Source organism: Malaclemys terrapin, chromosome 7, assembly GCF_027887155.1.
Source record: "Malaclemys terrapin pileata isolate rMalTer1 chromosome 7, rMalTer1.hap1, whole genome shotgun sequence".
NCBI classification, from domain to species: domain Eukaryota; kingdom Metazoa; phylum Chordata; order Testudines; family Emydidae; genus Malaclemys; species Malaclemys terrapin.
Window position 1 is genome coordinate 67,037,497 of NC_071511.1, and position 17,127 is coordinate 67,054,623.

Sequence of the window (17,127 nt, forward strand, 5' to 3'; positions counted from 1 at the left end):
CAGATGGAAAAAACAAGGCACAGAAAGATTAACGGGTTGCCCAAGGTCACAAGGGCACGACCAACCTTCTCTGTTACACGGATCATCCCTTCTTCTTGCTTCCCTCACACTCTTCCCCCCGCCGCCCAAAACAGGGAGAGGGCCTGCAGTTCATAATGGCTGTTGTATCCCATCTACAGAGTCTGGGCTCAAGATTTCCCATCTAGAGCCTACTACCCTCTAGAACAGTAATTCTCAACTCCTAGTACATGTACACCAACACTGGTACTTCAGGCTTATGTGTGGTTTGTACTCTAAACTCCCTGTCTTTAGCAAAGATAAGCCTCCGTGTACTGCCAGTCATTGCCAAATATTTAATTGTGAGCGTTATAACCAAGGCCCTGCGCTCTCAGTGGTATATTAGGCCCAAGCTATGGGGAGGGACCACAAAATTATGGGGTACTCCTTCCCCTCAACAGTCTGTTCCAATCAGCACAGAGTTCTTTGGGCAATTTAGGGTTTTCATACTAATCCAATTTTTTGTATGCTGCTGCAGTTGTTACTCTTGCAGTGTGCTGCAGATTTTTGTACTGACAAGGAGTAAGTGCAGTGTAGGTCACGGGACAGTTTTCGTTCTGGGAAATGGATGATTCTCCTCTGAGAGCAGTCTGAGGTCTTCTCTGTACTGAGAGTTTGTCCTAATTACAGCCATCTGTGTGGCTGTACCACTGCAAACCCCCACTGCAGACAGATGAAACTGTGCTAACTGTGGCTCAAAGCCGTTTAACACGTCTACACTAGGTAAACAGTGGCTGAAAAAGAGGTTAATTGGCTGAAAAAGAGGTTAATTTCTGATAATGGTCATTTCACATTTCCCAACAACTAATTGCCCCACAACACCCTGACCCAGTTGCCACTCCAACCAACAATGGAAAATAAGCACATTTCTGCTAAAATCATCACCTGTGAAATAGTTCCTGTTGGCATTTTATAGAATCATAGAATTATCAGGGTTGGAAGGGACCTCAGGAGGTCATCTAGTCCAACCCCCTCCTCAAAGCAGGACCAATCCCCAGACAGATTTTCACCCCAGTTCCCTAACTGGCACCCTCAAGGATTGAACTCACAATCCTGGGTTTAGCAGGCCAATGCTCAAACCACTGAGCTATCCCTCCCCTCCATTTAAATGCTTATGAGACTGAAGTCTTAACACACCATTGAAATGATGGGGACAATTCACAGATCTCACAGCTATTGTTTCAGACAGACTCAGAGTTCTCATACCATCACTTAGACATTGTTAACGTTTGAGAGGGCTGTCCATTTGCACTAGGTTTTCCAGGGTAACTAACACTGGTGGAAATGAACTGGTCTTAGTGGGGGGAACTTTTGCTGAGTGCCCTTAGCGGAAGCAAGGCCTAACATGAAGTGCAGAAAAGAATGCTTTAAGACAGAAACCTAAAAGAGAACAATGTAGTTCCTGTGGGCAACTGCATGTAGCTATCAAACCTGCCAAGGCAGTGCTCTGCTGTAAGGAATCTAGTAGCAACAACCAATTTGTTGGACTGCCATCAGACATGCTCTCAAGTACATGCTTTTTTAAAAATTTGAAACGTTAGAAGGGAATATGTCTTCTATATTTTGTATCTTCACAGTTTACCTCAAGTATCATGTCTCCCGTTACTAGTCCATCAGGTCCTTTTGCTGGGCTGTCATCTTCTACATCAGACACAAATATTCCATGCAGGTTTCCACCACATATCTGGATTCCAAGCTCCACTTGGGATTTTTTAATGACAACATTTCTTGGTTCGGGGGTCCTCTTGTTTGTGTCCACAGGGACCCTTTCAATAGCAATTTGAAAACAGTGTATTAGCTGCTCTCATTTACAGTTCAAGTGCAACTAGTCATCTGAACAAAAGCAGTCTATTGGCCTCCTTATTACATCTCTACAGCATAACTTCAACTTCATGCTTCCTATGTTGTTCTCAATTAAGCTAATCTTGTTACTACATTTGTATTTGAAGTGCTTCTCAAATAGGTCTGCAAGAAACAAGAAAATTGTTTTATCTCAAGGCTCCTGTCTATTGAAAAATGTCAGTGCACTCCAGGAAGCACGTTTCATTTTATGTCTTGTCCTCCCCTCACTTTCGGAAAGCAGAAAATGACATGGTCAGACTATTTACCTCATGGAATTCCGGGGACTAGTTGTAGGTGTGGTTTGTTTGGATGGAGGTGTCATTGTTCCTTCATCCTGTTCACTCACAGTATCTATTATGGAATGATTGTCAGGGGTTGCAGCTCCACTGCCTTGAGGAGTGGAATGATTGCTCACTGGTTCTAAGCGAGAACTAAACAGAGAGCAAGAGAGGGTGTAAAACACATTGATAAATGTTAACAGTTCAACAAATACCAAAACTAACTTCAGACATCAAGGAACATTAATCATTCAGATACTGGTTTCCCTGAAATCTCAATCAGGGCTATAATCAAGTTGAAATCAACTGAGAAATCTCAAAATAGTGCAATCAGTATAAGCCTTCTAAATTTCTTTCTAGGCAAACTTGCATTAGCGTTATAGCTAATGTCTTTGGGTTCTGTTCTGAAAGACTTCTCTGTGCAGACCTCCCAGTTAGGTCCTTGGTTTCTACAGGGAACTATACTCTTCACTAGTATATTTTTGCTTTTTATTGTTATTTCTGAATAAATAATCAGAATTAAATTATTTGGAAATGCCCTGGGAATGTCTTTTCATGTCTATACTGGGAATATCATTTAAGAAATCCCAATAGCCTCATGGAAATGCAAGCATTGTCATAATGAACATTATGAAAGTGAAAGAGACAGTTGAGTTTTAAGTGTGATCATGTCTCAAAAGACTATTAGTAGTTTAACTGAAGTGGGATTGGTTTTCAAATACTTTTTGGGGAATCCTCTGACATGTAAACGCTTAAAAGTTTTTATAAAAATACTAAGAGCTGCTTAAGATCCCAAATCAGACAGGGCTGCACCTTCACCAGGCCTCCTTAAAGGCTGCTGCAGTGTCTTGAAATGTATTATCTGCATATACAAAAGCGATTTGCAGTTTTGGTAACTGTAAATGGACATGTAGAACTCAACATGCGACATGAGGGTACTTATGGAAGCTCTAAAGGGCACATTTAAAAATTACAAACAAAATACTATTTGCAAATCAGTTTCTGCTTTCCTTACCTGCCAAGAACAGAAAATCAGGACACCATGGGTATGTCTACACAGCTGCTGGGAGTGAGTTTCACAGTCGGAGTCACTATTGCTATTTTGTGGGGCTCACGTTAGGGTACTAAAAAATAGGAATGCAGATGTTCCAGATGGGGCTGAATCTTGGGCTCTGATGCCTACGGAAGGTGTGTGGGGGGGAAGGAGGGGAGTGGGGCTTGAGAGCCTGACCCCAAATGTCATAGCAACATCTACACAGCTATTTTTAGCGTGCTAGCCCGAGCCCTGCTAGCCTGAGTCTGCTGACTGAGGCTGCAAGAGTCACTCCCAGCAGCTGTGTATAGTTACCTACCTAGCATTTATACTGAGGGCTTGTCTACATTTACCGGGGGATTGACGTGCGGCAAGCGAGGCATCGGTGGTCAGTCGATTTAGCGGGTCTAGTGAAGACCCACTAAATTGACCGCAGATCGCTTTCCCATCGACTCCTGTACTCCACTGGATTGAGAAGAGTACGGGAAGCATAGTGTGGACCCCGTGGGTAAGTAGATCTAAGCTACATCCACTTGAGTTACGCTATTCATGTAACTCAAATTGCGTAGCTTAAATCGACTTTTCCCTGTAGTCTAGACAAGGCCTGAGCTTATCACAGTACACGCCTGCTACAAGCAGAGGACAACAGTAACAACTAAAGCTGACCAAGGAATGTGGCTGCTTAAATATTGAGAGTGTCATTAACTTGTTTTTTCCTCTTAAGAACACTACAGTTTACCTCTGTGAATGTCCAAGTAGCTTCTCCAGAGGGCAAATTTTCTGCCTTCCCCCCTTTTTGCTTGAATCAGCCTGTTTCTGAAGATCCAAGTGGATTCTTACAGAAACAAACCCTTATTTTTTGATATGTAGTCCGGTATACTTTAGATAAAAGAGTCCCCTTTTCAAAGGCCAGTAGGTTCTCCCCCCCCACATCTCTGAGAAAATTCAGTACTCTTCTGACAAAGTGTCAATGCTACTAGTGCTCCTACAGTAAACCAATGTGTGATTACTTGTTTTTAGTTTCATGTTTCTGAAAAGTTAATTTTTCCTTGTTTAGTATTAAAAAAAAAACAAATAAAACAAATGCCTTGGTTTTAAAATGGATGCTATTCACCTTGTTTTGTTTTTTCTAAGCACTCTTTTTTTTTTTTTTTAAATCAAAACATCTTTAGTTAGTCTCAGTTTAGAATGTTTTAAATATCTTGATAAATGACACAGACCAGACAATAGCATTTTCAAGGTCTAGCTAACTTTTACCTCGATCGTGAGTGATTGCCAAGTTGATACATATGTGGGTTGTACTGAGCCAGAATAGTAATAGTGTCACATTGCTGTCCAATGATCAGTCGAGCCTGCTGTTCTGTAGCATTTCTCAGATTTATTCCATTGAACTAGAATGAATAAATATAAGACATTAGACATCCAAAATCATTATAGAACTTGCAGCATCCTGATTTGCTGATACTGCTTTTTGAAACACGAGTCTCTCAATCTGCGGGAGTGCTGCGAGATGGTTGTCTGAAGAAGGGGGAGAAAGAGCAGCTATAGAACTACTGATCTTTCTTTTACTATTTAATTATTCCTTTGGAGGAATCAATGCAATTTTAAAATTTGACAACTTGATGACAATCCTGAAATGCTTTTCTTTTTGGATGACAGATAGCATTCTCTTGAAGTACTGCAAAGATTGTGAAATAGCACCTGAAGTTGGTTTTTGTTAGAATATTTGCTAGTTCATGTTACACCATGATTGGATTGGCCTGGAGTCTCCAGGAATTAAAGATTATGTCATGTAATGAAATCTTCAGGAATACATCCAACCAAAATTGGCAACCCTAATGATGAATGATTTTAAGTACCGATAGGTTCAGGACACAAACTCTGGATCTAGCTATGAATTTCAAACACCAGGTTTCTGGTTTTTTGGCTCCATGATTTTGCTTCAGGTACATCTATCTTCCACAAATACTGCAGCAGCAGACTTGTGCCTTCTACACAGCCACCTTCAAGGCAGCATTATCCTTTACACAAGACACACTTAGTGAAGTAAAAACTGATGAATAATTTGTGATAAAACTTCTTATAGAATTAGAGAATTATTATTTTAGTATGATGATCTAGAATATCCCTGTTATTGAATCATTTATATTTTGAGAGACAGGTTCTCATTCACAAGATATTGTGCATTAATTTTATACTCACACAACTGCATTTGTTTACTAAGTAGTAGAAATGTTAAGCAAACAAAATTACCTCCAGTAACTGATCACCATATTCAAGGCCAGCTTGATGGGCAATGCTCCCACCAGTTACTTTAGACACAAATATCCCACCGTTTTCTCCACTCACAATGGAAATCCCTAGGGGCTCAGAACCCTTTTGCACTTTAACATGGCGTGGTTCTTCCATGTACGGCCTTTAAGAGGAAATTGTTAAAAATTGATTTGGACAAAATGGCACTTGAAGCATAATATTTAAAAGCGACATGCACTATGTATCTGAAGTGGAATATTAAGACTGGTTTAAAAAGCTACTAAAAATACTTTAAACGGCCTACGCATTCCTTAAACACCATGCAATGTACAGTGGTGGAACTAAATGTATATCAGATACACAATTCTAGATACATGACTTCACAAAAAAAGTTATGGCAAACGTGAATTATAAATACTATGATGGTGAAATAGGTAGCAAATAAACCTCCACATCCATATTATATAAAAGTAAACCACTATATATAATATGCAATTTACAAACCATATTCTAGAAAGGTGCCTTACAGTTTATAAATACTGGGAGTCTTAATATCCAGTGAAAATAAACATTGTAAATAATAAGGTGGTGAACCAAGAGAAGCCAATACACAATATCAGTTTTATACTTGTACGCAGGGAAACACAAATTAGTAATGAAAATTAAGCAGTTGCAAACTCAAGCTTTAAGACAGCAGTTTGCATGGTAGCATTACAATTACCATGCAAATTCTCCTTGAGGGAAATTATCCAAACATGTAAAATAGCACAAGGTGCGCAATGCTGCTTGAGAAGGACAACCTTATATCAGGCCAACCTCAAACTCCTTAGTGATGAGAACCTAGGCCTAGGAGCCAGAGGGATTCTCAGAAAAGACCTATTACGGAAGAGATATCTGAAAGATGCAGAAGATTTGAGAAGAGAAGAACACTTAGACACACAATAGTAACAGATACTAATACATATAATGAGAGAATAGTCTGTACACATTATTTTAGAAGGAAAGCCTGGTGCAGTTTTCTTCCGATCATTTCCTCCATTTACAGTACTCAATCTGATTTGTATATCTGTTTCTTGTTGAATAGCAGAGTGTTATAGAATGTTAGGTAAGGTAAGATAAGAGTCTATGAGTCTCCCAGCAGAAGATGTAATTTCTACTCCTTACTCCAAAAGGCAGAACAAATCACAACTGCCTGGCACCTATAATTTTTCATGTGGTGCCCAGCAAATCCGAAATGGCTAAAAGTGAGCGGGATTTTACTCTTGCTTGTACATCAACAGATTTCTTTATTAAAGGTATGTCTTCACTACCAGCCGGTAGTCTAGACGTGATAAATCGAACCCCGAGCACTCTCCCGTTGACTCCTGTACTCCAACTTGGCAAGAGGCACAGGCAGAGTCGAAAGGGGAGCGGCAGCAGTCGACTCACCGTAGTGAAGACACCATGGTAAGTCGATCTAAGTACGTTGACTTCAGCTACGTTATTCAGTGTAGACCAGGGCTAAGTTCCAAGCACTTACACCTGAGTAGCCCTATTGACAGGAATATGAGATTACACAGGTCTCACTGAACACATCATTTGTGCTGCCAAAACGCTCTCTCTATTAGTTATGTGCAAGAAGGGGAAAAACCCTGCTTGATCTTCAGATTCAATGGTAAGCCTGCAGGGCTGACCATTAGCAGAAAGCATCTTTTTACTTGAAAACTGAATACAGTTGTGCTAATTAGGGTGGATTAATAAATAAAGTTCCACAATGTGCTTTCTACAGTCACTTTCAAAACAGCAATGTACAGTACAATATATACGTAGTGGAATAAAAATTGCTGAAATATCTTCAGTTATCCTGTGATGAAACCTGATAAAATTTCATGCAAGTTTTAAGAATTATTTTAGTATTATTATATAGAATACCCTTGTTATTGGATTATTTACATTTTGAGGGCCAGGTGCTATTTATGCAATCAGAGGTCTTAAAGTGCATATAAATGTAATTTACTTCCACATCAAAGTTTCTTTATTCTGCCAAAATGGTGTAAAGAGGCCTTAATATAAATACAAATCTGGCCCTTAGAGTCCATGGTTTGTTGTTTGATATTCTGAGTTTACATAAACGCTGACAAATGCAGAGGTAGCACTTTTACAATAAAAATAAAACCAGAAGTCCAAAATTAATTAGCACAAGCTGAATGTGCATTATAAGAAACAGGGATGTGACATCAACGAAAACCTACATTATATTAAAAACCCAACATCTTACTTAGGCTCCAAACCTGCAAACACTCAGCACTTAACCTTACTACTGTGAATAATCCAATTAAAATCATTGGAACTACTCATGGTAGTAAAGTTAACCATGTACAAACATGTTTGCAGGATCAGGGCCATGGTCCTGAATTTAAATCTTGTTGAAGAGATCTGCTTGGACTGAATCCTGCCAAATCACAGCAAGTGTTAATGAGAGAGTTAGGCCTGGCGGCCAGTCACGTTAAAAAGTTTAGCATTAACCACAAACTATTTATAGGGTCTTCATTTTCTTTTGACTCCTAGTGAAAAGATTCCACCAGGGACCGACATCTGAGCAAGCCTACCAGGAGGAGAAGCAGTCCAGTTTAGGAGCTGTACCTGTTTGGTGAAACCATTAATCTAACAGAAGATATCCTACTGCTCACATCAGTCTCAGAGTTTCTGGAAGCTTTAACACTACCCTATAACTTCTGAAGGAAGAGTATGTTACACAAGCTTCTTTCACAGCACATACATAATAATAATAATTTAAAAAAAGAGTAACAGGACTTAAAGTACACCGCAACACATATAATATACTCCTGATTTTGCACAGCCAATTGTTTACACTTCTTCACTCTAATAAACTATCAGACAAGATTATCGCAGGTATACACCTCTACCTCAATATAACGCTGTCCTCGGGAGCCAAAAAAATCTTACCGCATTATAGGTGAAACCGCGTTATATCGAACTTGCTTTGATCCGCTGGAGTGCACAGCCCTGTCCCCCCCCCAGAGCACTGCTTTACCGCGTTATATCAGAATTCGTGTTATATCAGGTTGTGTTATATCGGGTAGAGGTGTATCTGTATGAAAGATGACGACAACTATCACCTTACCTATCTTTTCTACGCTCTCCAATTGATACCGGGCTAATAGAAATCCTAGGTAATGTAGAAAGCGAGTTCTGTGACTGGCTGCTGGCAAAAGAAGACGTTTCCAGGTTCAGTGGTGATTGTGGAGGGGTTATCAGGCTGGGACTGCTACATTCAGAATGTGACAGTGAACCTGTAATAATAAAATAAAGGGATTCAGTTTTTGTATGTAGTGCTTATTGTAAATGTCTTGCAATGGAGGAATCTGAAAAGACATTAAAAGACATGCACACCAATAATACAAACGTGATGCACAGTTTACATAAGCATAAGAAGATATTTACACATGCAGTATCTTTTCAAATGTAAGTTGATTTTACTGCTCTAGAAATTGAGAGCACTAGCTTGAAACTGTAACAGTGAGAACCGACCATGGGAAAGCTCCTTCAAATGAATATATAAATGCACATGAGTAATGGAAAGTCCTGACATAATAATGAAAAAGAAAATCTAGGAAAAAATGAAATAAAAGATCTGAATGTTAGGGACAGTCTCAAAGGATCCTTATCCACTCTCCTGGGTTCTGGCTATACAATGCCTTATGAAATATTTCAAAACAACAACAGAGCTTAAGCAGCACAAGTCCATGCACATAGCCTTTAGGTCAAATGCTGCAAAAAATTATTTGTGAAGATCTACGGTTTTAAATACATTTGCTTTGACTGTATTTTTTCTATCCAGGAATATTAGACTGAACATTCTTGCTCGTCAGCTTGTTCAGATCAATCATTTGCTGCATCAGGGAATGTTGCAGTAAGAAAATTTGATGTTAGTAATAACAAAAGAAACTTGTTTATAAGAGCTACGTTCCTTCAGTCAGGGTACAGTAACATAACATATGACCTATATATGTCCAATTAAAGCATCTTTAATTTTTAATTAAGGATACAGAATACTCAAAGCAATAATGTCAGTCAAGAACTTTCAAGCAATTTACAGACTGAACTCTACTTGTGTAAAATATTCTCTGAAAAATTAAAAAAATCTGTTCTGCAGTACAGTTCATATTGTTTGCTGAAAATAATTTGTACTGTTCTATATATTTCCAATAATTCAATAAATATTTGTAAAATGTTTAAGTTCTCTGATGAAGAATGCTTTATATAAGCAAAATATTAATATGGAAAATCCTTTAAACTTTAAATTCATATCCTGTTTAGAAGACTTCAGTTTGCCAAAGAACACAGTGTTTTAGAGCTAACAAAATACACCTTTTATGGAGTCATTTCACCACTATTATAAAATTAGGAAATGACTTCATATGGGACTAGAACTCTTACAGAGTGCTGTGTTATCACAAGTCTCCTCATAAAATATCATGTGTCAACTGATGTTTTCCGAGAAGATCCAGCTCCTGGAATCAAGTGCTTTCACTTGGAAAAGTAAAAATGAACTTTCTACTCCTTGTAGTTATGAGAAAATCCTTGAAAAAATAATTTAAAAATTGTATAATTTTTAAAACAATCTTTTGGGGACCGGACTTGTGAATTTTTAATGCTGGGGATTGGCAACAAATAAAATGTTGAGAATAGAAAATTTTACCCCTTTCGGAGCCAATGATGGACCTTGGATACCTTGGGGTTAAAGGGATCTTAATTCTTTCCGTCCTGTACTGCAAGTTGCTGGAAGAACCTATTTTATAACAAGAAAATGGCACAGTTTATGACATATGTAAATGCAAACAGATAACACACATTTAGGCTCTGATTCTAAAGACAAGCTAAATAATCTCTATGTGGGTGCAAGAGTCCAGTTCTCCCAGCAGAATCAAGGCCTTACCAAAAAATTCCCTTTATAATCCCACTTTCATGGCTGACAAACTGCCTAGTTCAAACAGCTAGTACAGCTATGGCATTGCTTAAATGTACCCATTACTGAGTGCTACAAAACGAATGAGCTATCTAATACTTATTTGGGCACCAAAGAACTCCTTAAAATATTTTTTGGCCAATTTACATGACTGACAGGTCCTGATCACCTGCGATCACTGAACACATTTTGAAACACTGGCACATTTTGAAAGAGTTCAATTGTATTCCAATTACCTACACTAGTTTCAATGGATAAGATATTTCACTTCCTGTCCTAAACCGACATATAGTTTTTGTTGTACTGCTGAAAAGCTGCCATGTTCTGCCATAGAGGTAGTTGTATTTCAGTGATGGATCATAAGATTATTGTTTATACAGTTTTTTAAAATATTTCAGAATTAAAAGGTCTATCTAATGTTAAAGACTACTGCCATGAAGTGTGCATATATTTAAGTTCTGCTGGAATAGATACAGACCCAAATGTAAATATCAGAACTGTCTAAGGTGGACATAAAACAATTTAATACACTTTGTTATCTTCCCACAATGTAATACTTGTGTAGGGCTTACCTAAGTATTTGATCAGTGCTAACATCTATGCCTTCCTTCTGGAGCTACCTCCTTTCTCCCTTCCCATCCCACCTCTGAATCTCAACATTATATTTGCGAAATCCTTCTACCTGCTGACAACAGTCATCACACAATTGCCTTCCATGCAGCAACAGCTGCTGAAAGGAGTGTCTTGCAGCACTCAGCTGTGACATACTAAGGAGAGGCAGACAGGTTGTAAAAGGGGTTTTACGCAAATCTTTTCAGTATGGAGAATGGAAGCTTAAATTGTAAGAGCCAGGAACTTGAAGCAAGGAAAAATAATGGGCCCTTAAGGTTCTGACAGCTATGAAGGATCCCTGAAAGATGCTTTGAGTTGGGTGGAATTTTCTCTGCTTTGTCTTAGATGTAAACAGAATACTTTGCACGAACAAATTTGAAATGCTAATTACCAAGTCTTGCACTGGATGGTAATGAATTTGAACCATGTGATGCTCTCGTCCGTGAGTTTTCAGAATAATCACTGGAGTGTTTGTGACTTAGGTCCAAACTCAGGCGACCTTGGTGCTGAGCACTGCATGAAAACAAAAGTAGGTTATAGTGTCTTCAAAAAACAATCTCTTCAAAACTAACATTACCCCAGCCAACATGAGGAACAGGAAGAAACCCAACCCCGCCGAGCAGTGAAAGACTATCTGAAAAGTGTGTCTACAGCAGCACGTTGTAACTCAGTGCCATTGCTACTTTGCTTTAATTCTCTAATACTATTTGGACAGCAATTTAATCCATTAACTTCACTGCAATACATCCTTAAAATCGCTGAGCCATAGGCAGCTGTATTCTACAAAGTATTTCCTAAGAAGCACATTGAAGCACAATAAAGATACTTTATTATTCAGTCCCAAAGAAAACATTTTGTTTTGAGAAGATATTTGTACAAGCCAGTCCCAGACAATACATACATAGGACTTCCTGACATAACACTGAATAAATGTTTGCCAATGTGACTATCAGCTACCTAGCATATTACCATACACCACATAGACTGCAATCTCCAAAAATTGTTCTTGAGACTGAGTTATGTATATTATGAGAAACATATCTGCTCTTCATGAAATATACTAATAGATTATTACTTAGTTGGAAGTCAGAGGTCAGTGTTCATATATCAGATTCTTATATAGACGGTGCACTGACTCACAGTTCAACAGAAATCATTTCTATGGGCTTTAATTCAGCTCCCTAAGCTTTCTACAGAATATGTACTTCATGATAAATTCAATCTTTTTCTAGTAAGCTTATGGGTACAATTTTAAATATTTGCAAAATATATACTAATATAACCTATTCATGAACAAGGTGTTGGTTTAATAATTAAAGTAGGGAAGCAGGAATTGGGTTTGATCTCTGACTTTGCCAATGAGAGCAGAGTTGGGCCCAAAAAATCCACAATAACTTAATAAATTTGCTCAATTGTACTTTATTGTCTTCAAACATAGGTAGGGTTCAAAATTTCAAAGCCATTTAACTATGGAAATTCCAAATGGATCAAAGAGTTGAGCCAGTGGGAGACAACAAAACATCAGTCAACATTTCAGATCAGGGTAAGTTTTTAATTACCTTTAACTCAAAGAGCGGCTGAATTTTCTACAGACTTTGCAGTCACTTTCTCCTTTACTTTCAAAGTAAATCATTTTCAGGCAAAAGTGTCCCAGCCAAAGTTGCAGGGCTTTCTCAGGGAAGGCCATAGTAACATTACATGGGAAGAAGTCACTGCCTTTACATCATGTTTGTAAAGTGCTTTGAGATTCTCGGATAAAAGGTGTAACAGAACTATTATTTTACATTATGCTGCACTAGTATAGTGTTCGCCTCTGTGTGGACCAAAGTGCACAGCAAGAAACGGTTTTCTCTTATTGATTTTATTTATAAATATATTAAAGATCTAAGGTTGTGAAGTTCTGAATTTATACCTGGGATGCAGATGCTGATGGCAGATTTGGCTGGCAACAGACGGGCAATTGTTGGTGTGAACTCTGTGGCTCCAAGCAGTATAAACTGGATTTCTCATGACAGCAGTTACTGCAGGACATGGTGCTAAACTTCTTGGTACAGTACCTATTTTAAGGTGGACAAAATATATGGCATGAGGCATACTCCAGATTCTGGCATAAAGTCATTTGCCTGTAACTTTTATGCAAATCACTAATAAAGTGGGAAGCTGAATATCTAACTCCAAGGCTCAAACCATTATTTAGACTGTTTTTATTGAACAGTTCAATGTCTGCTTGCCCACCAAAAAGATGTCCTCTCCCTTCTCAAAGTCATGATAGTGTCAAACATGTAACTGAAATAGTTCCATACTTCTAGCTGAATAATAATTAGAGAGCGGTCCAATTTTAGTATGGTGCACAAAAAAACTGATCGCGGCTACAATTGTTCTTTTTCCTCTTCAGTGGGCTCATGCACTTCCAACTTCTATAGTTTCCTATGACCTTAGACTATAACAATTCACAACTCTGTGAAACTGACATTTATACGTGAATCTCATTATTTAGGATTTTTATTTAAGTACACTCAGACTTTACTATCAGACAAAATGTTGTTCAACAAAAGTTTTGGTATCTTAGTTCACAGTTGCAGAAACATTTTGAAAGACAAAGAATGAATATTTACTGTCAGATATACTTTGATGAGGTTTGTTGTAAAATTAAGGGCACTATTATATAAAAATAAGGAAATGGCCTTTTTAGTGAAAATACTTTCCAATAAAGTCACAGTTACTCATTAATAATAGTTGTATTATTGCATATTACAATACTTTGCATGAGAGATGCTATGAGGATAAAAAACTCCCAGTTTTACTAATACTGATTAAATAATATCTTCATTTACAGGTGGGTAATTTGAGGCACAGAGGTTGACTGAGTTTTCTGCTGCCAGTAATTTAGTGACAATCATCAGGATGATTACCAAGGAGGCACTAACAAGAACTGTGAACAATATTCAAATTAAACTTCATGCCCATTTGAGCTGGACCTTGGCTTTGAGAATTGCTGAATGGACATACCTCAGACCCTGCTCACTAAACTCAGGCAAATACATATTGATACATTTTCGCTCTGAGATCCTCTATGCTTGTTCAAATGCAAACCGTACTAAACCAGTATTTTGAAAGACACTGGGGAAAGATTTCTACCTAGCAGTGGCCAGGTGGATGCTCCTGCTGGCCACCACATCAGCCAGTACCTCTACATCAATTTTATAGTGTGGTTTTTGTTATTGTTGTTTTTTAAGAAGGTAGGCAATGAAGCTCAAATGGCTGCTTTGTAAACATTTCCTGCAAGAAAACGCTCATTTGTGCTAGTGATCTCACACAGTCGTCTCACACTGCCTTTTTAGTAACTAAAGTAAACCTCTCGGATGAGCAGTTTCAATCTGACTGGAGAAGGCAGACAGTCTTTATATTAAAATTGCACCCAGAGGCCCCAGTGGGTTAGGCACATAAGAGCCTTGAAGATCTTACCGTGTAATTTGTTAGATCAAAGGGTAAGAGGTGAACAAGGCACAGAAATGACTTGTTCAAGGCTACACAGCAAGTTAGTGGCAGTGTAGCGGGGTGGTCACCCCGCTCATGCCCTGAACGACTTAAAACAGTCCTGGGAGAGGGCTGGGGTGGGGGAAAAGCTAGGCTGATTGGGGGAAGCAGCCACAGGTGGGGCCATGCCCCAGTCAGGCCACGGCTGGCCCTGTAAGAGGGCTGAGGGCCAGAGACTGGAAGACACACACTCTCTCTCTAGCTTCAGAGAGAGAAGGACCTGGCTGCATGGGAGCTGAGAAGAGTACCTAGGGTGGAGCAGTGCGGGGGAAGGACAGAGGCAGCTGGGGAGCTCCAGCCTAGCAAAACCCCAGGCTACAGGCCTAGTTAAAGGCCTACAAAAGGGTACTGGGGCTGTAGAGAGGCAGCGCAGAGATAGGCAAAGGCAGCAGGTCCTAACCCCGCCGCTGATGAGTGGTTTACAGACTGCAGTCCGCCCCAGGGAGCGGGGGCTAGATAATGACTGGCAGTAGCCACTGAGGCAAGGTGGGGATAGAGGGTTGGGGGTTCCCCTGCGAGGGGAGACCCAGAGACAGTGGGTTGCTGCTGGGGGCAGAACCCTGAAGTAGAGGGGAACGGGGTCTGGGAGGGACACGGGGGCCAGCGGCAGGCGAGACATCGGACTACAGAGGGCACTCCGGGCTGGAAAGAGCTAATTCCCGAGACGGCCAGCAGGAGGCACCGCGCCGGTGAGTCGTCGCCCCGCCACAGGCAGTGACAGGATTAGAATCCAGATCAATTAATGCCCACTCCAGTGCCTATCCATGAGACTACGCTGCCTCTCCACTTAGCATGAAGACCTTTTCCGAGATCCTTGTGAAGAATGAATAACCTTTCTGAATCTCTGAATTCATGAGTTCTCTCCAAATAAACTCCCAGGTCTCTGGTTACGTCTGAACAGTGCAACTTGAATCTTTTGTGATCTTTGGTGTATAGCACCAACCACAATGAAATGCAGCTTGACGGGATGGCAAGATAGACAGGAATGCCCAAGGGACTGTCTGTGACTCTGTGGTAAGACTGTTGTAATGCTTTAGGAGTTCACATTTGTTACTGGGTTGGTGAAATCTAATTAAAGAACATACCACCAATTTGGGGTGTCTCTTTTTGACAGTCTGCCCTGAGGTTGGCACTCATGGTTGTGAACCACTCCAGACAGCATGACAATCATAATGGTCACTTCTGGCCTTCACATCTACAAACTGAATTCTGCTTTGACCACAAAATGAGTAAGTCTAGCTTGCTGTCAGAACATTAAAATTGAGGAAAAATTATCGCCATGAAATTACAGACATTACCATCCAGGTCATCGTCACCAACCTGCTGACATGGCTCCAGTGTACAAGGAGGAAGACACAAAACCATCACTGTGCCTAGTGGAACGTTTTGGTGAATACGGCGCCCACTCCTGGAGCTCCAGAGACAGATGCTCTTCACTGGCTGGAGTGTATTTCTGTACCTGTAAGGAAAGTGCAGAATTCAATCTGCAACTAATCCAGAAAGCTTTGTATAAACTAGTACAAAAATAACTTGCTGGCTATCACTTGATGTTGATTATTATGCTTTAATCCCACCACTTTGCTGATATCACTGTTCTTCAGTGTTCTTTCATGTTGTCTTCATCTTCAAGCTCCTCTCTGCCTACATCTCAGCTCTCATTCTCTCCTATAGGACTCTCCCAATCCATTACCTATGGCCCTCCAGTCCCTCTTGGGGACTCTCTGTATACTATTCCCACTGTCCTCATGCCTTCTTCCCCCTTTACGGCACTGATTCAGCAAGGTACTTAGGCATGTGTGTAACTTTGAGCATGTCAACGGGCCCAGTGACTTCAAGGGCTTGCTCAGATGCTTAAAAGTTATGCACCTGGCAAATTATCTTGCTGAATCGAGGCCTATATTGGAACTCACTCCCTCTTCATGCATGCAAAATATCTGCCCCTCTATTCAAATTCTCTCTTCAAACACGTTGGTCCCACATGGTCTCAACAATAAACAAAATGTAAAATAACAAAAACAGATGTTTAAAAACAAAGTCTACACTTTTTTCCCCTGGCCATTAGAGCACCTGGCTGCCTAAAACAAGACTGGCTGCTTGGCCTGAAGGTGTAGCACTCGGTCTCAGCTTTCAAGTGCAGGTGGAGCAACTTCTCTTCTGGCTGCTTTAACAGGTCAGCTGAAAGAGCTGGTTTGGGCTGTGGATACGCATTTCTACGTTATCTGCTTTACACAAAGTGAACAAGCATGGGTGAGTGAGAAAATCTGATGTGCACTGAAATTTCGTTGGCCAAGAATGCCAGTGACTGTAGGAAGCTGCAAGCAGTTTTTTAAAAAATGCAGAGCCCTCATAATGCTATTTTCGAGGTTAAAACAGTACAGCATAAAAACCATGATATTAAAAACATAATATACAGAATATGAATCACTAAAGGCTACTCAGATTTCTTCATGTGATAGGAAAGTTGTGTTACATAGTGAGAGCGATTTAACACCACAAACAGGCACACATTCTTATTGCCATGCCCTCCTTGCTGCATCAGCAGCAGA

At 39.8% G+C, this 17,127-nt stretch overlaps 1 protein-coding gene across 2 annotated transcripts in view; it reads right to left on the reverse strand.

Annotated features, from left to right (window-relative positions):
* Nucleotides 1–17,127, reverse strand: part of DLG5 (discs large MAGUK scaffold protein 5) — a 204,877-nt gene that overhangs the window by 20,182 nt on the left and 167,568 nt on the right. For both annotated transcript variants that reach the window (XM_054034358.1, XM_054034357.1), the window contains 9 exons: nucleotides 15,902–16,040; nucleotides 12,957–13,101; nucleotides 11,436–11,557; nucleotides 10,166–10,255; nucleotides 8,588–8,756; nucleotides 5,464–5,626; nucleotides 4,468–4,601; nucleotides 2,166–2,330; nucleotides 1,640–1,823 (listed from right to left, as the gene is read on the reverse strand). In XM_054034358.1, the coding sequence (XP_053890333.1) occupies nucleotides 1,640–1,823; nucleotides 2,166–2,330; nucleotides 4,468–4,601; nucleotides 5,464–5,626; nucleotides 8,588–8,756; nucleotides 10,166–10,255; nucleotides 11,436–11,557; nucleotides 12,957–13,101; nucleotides 15,902–16,040 (1,311 nt within the window). The remainder of the gene's footprint in view (nucleotides 1–1,639; nucleotides 1,824–2,165; nucleotides 2,331–4,467; nucleotides 4,602–5,463; nucleotides 5,627–8,587; nucleotides 8,757–10,165; nucleotides 10,256–11,435; nucleotides 11,558–12,956; nucleotides 13,102–15,901; nucleotides 16,041–17,127) is intronic.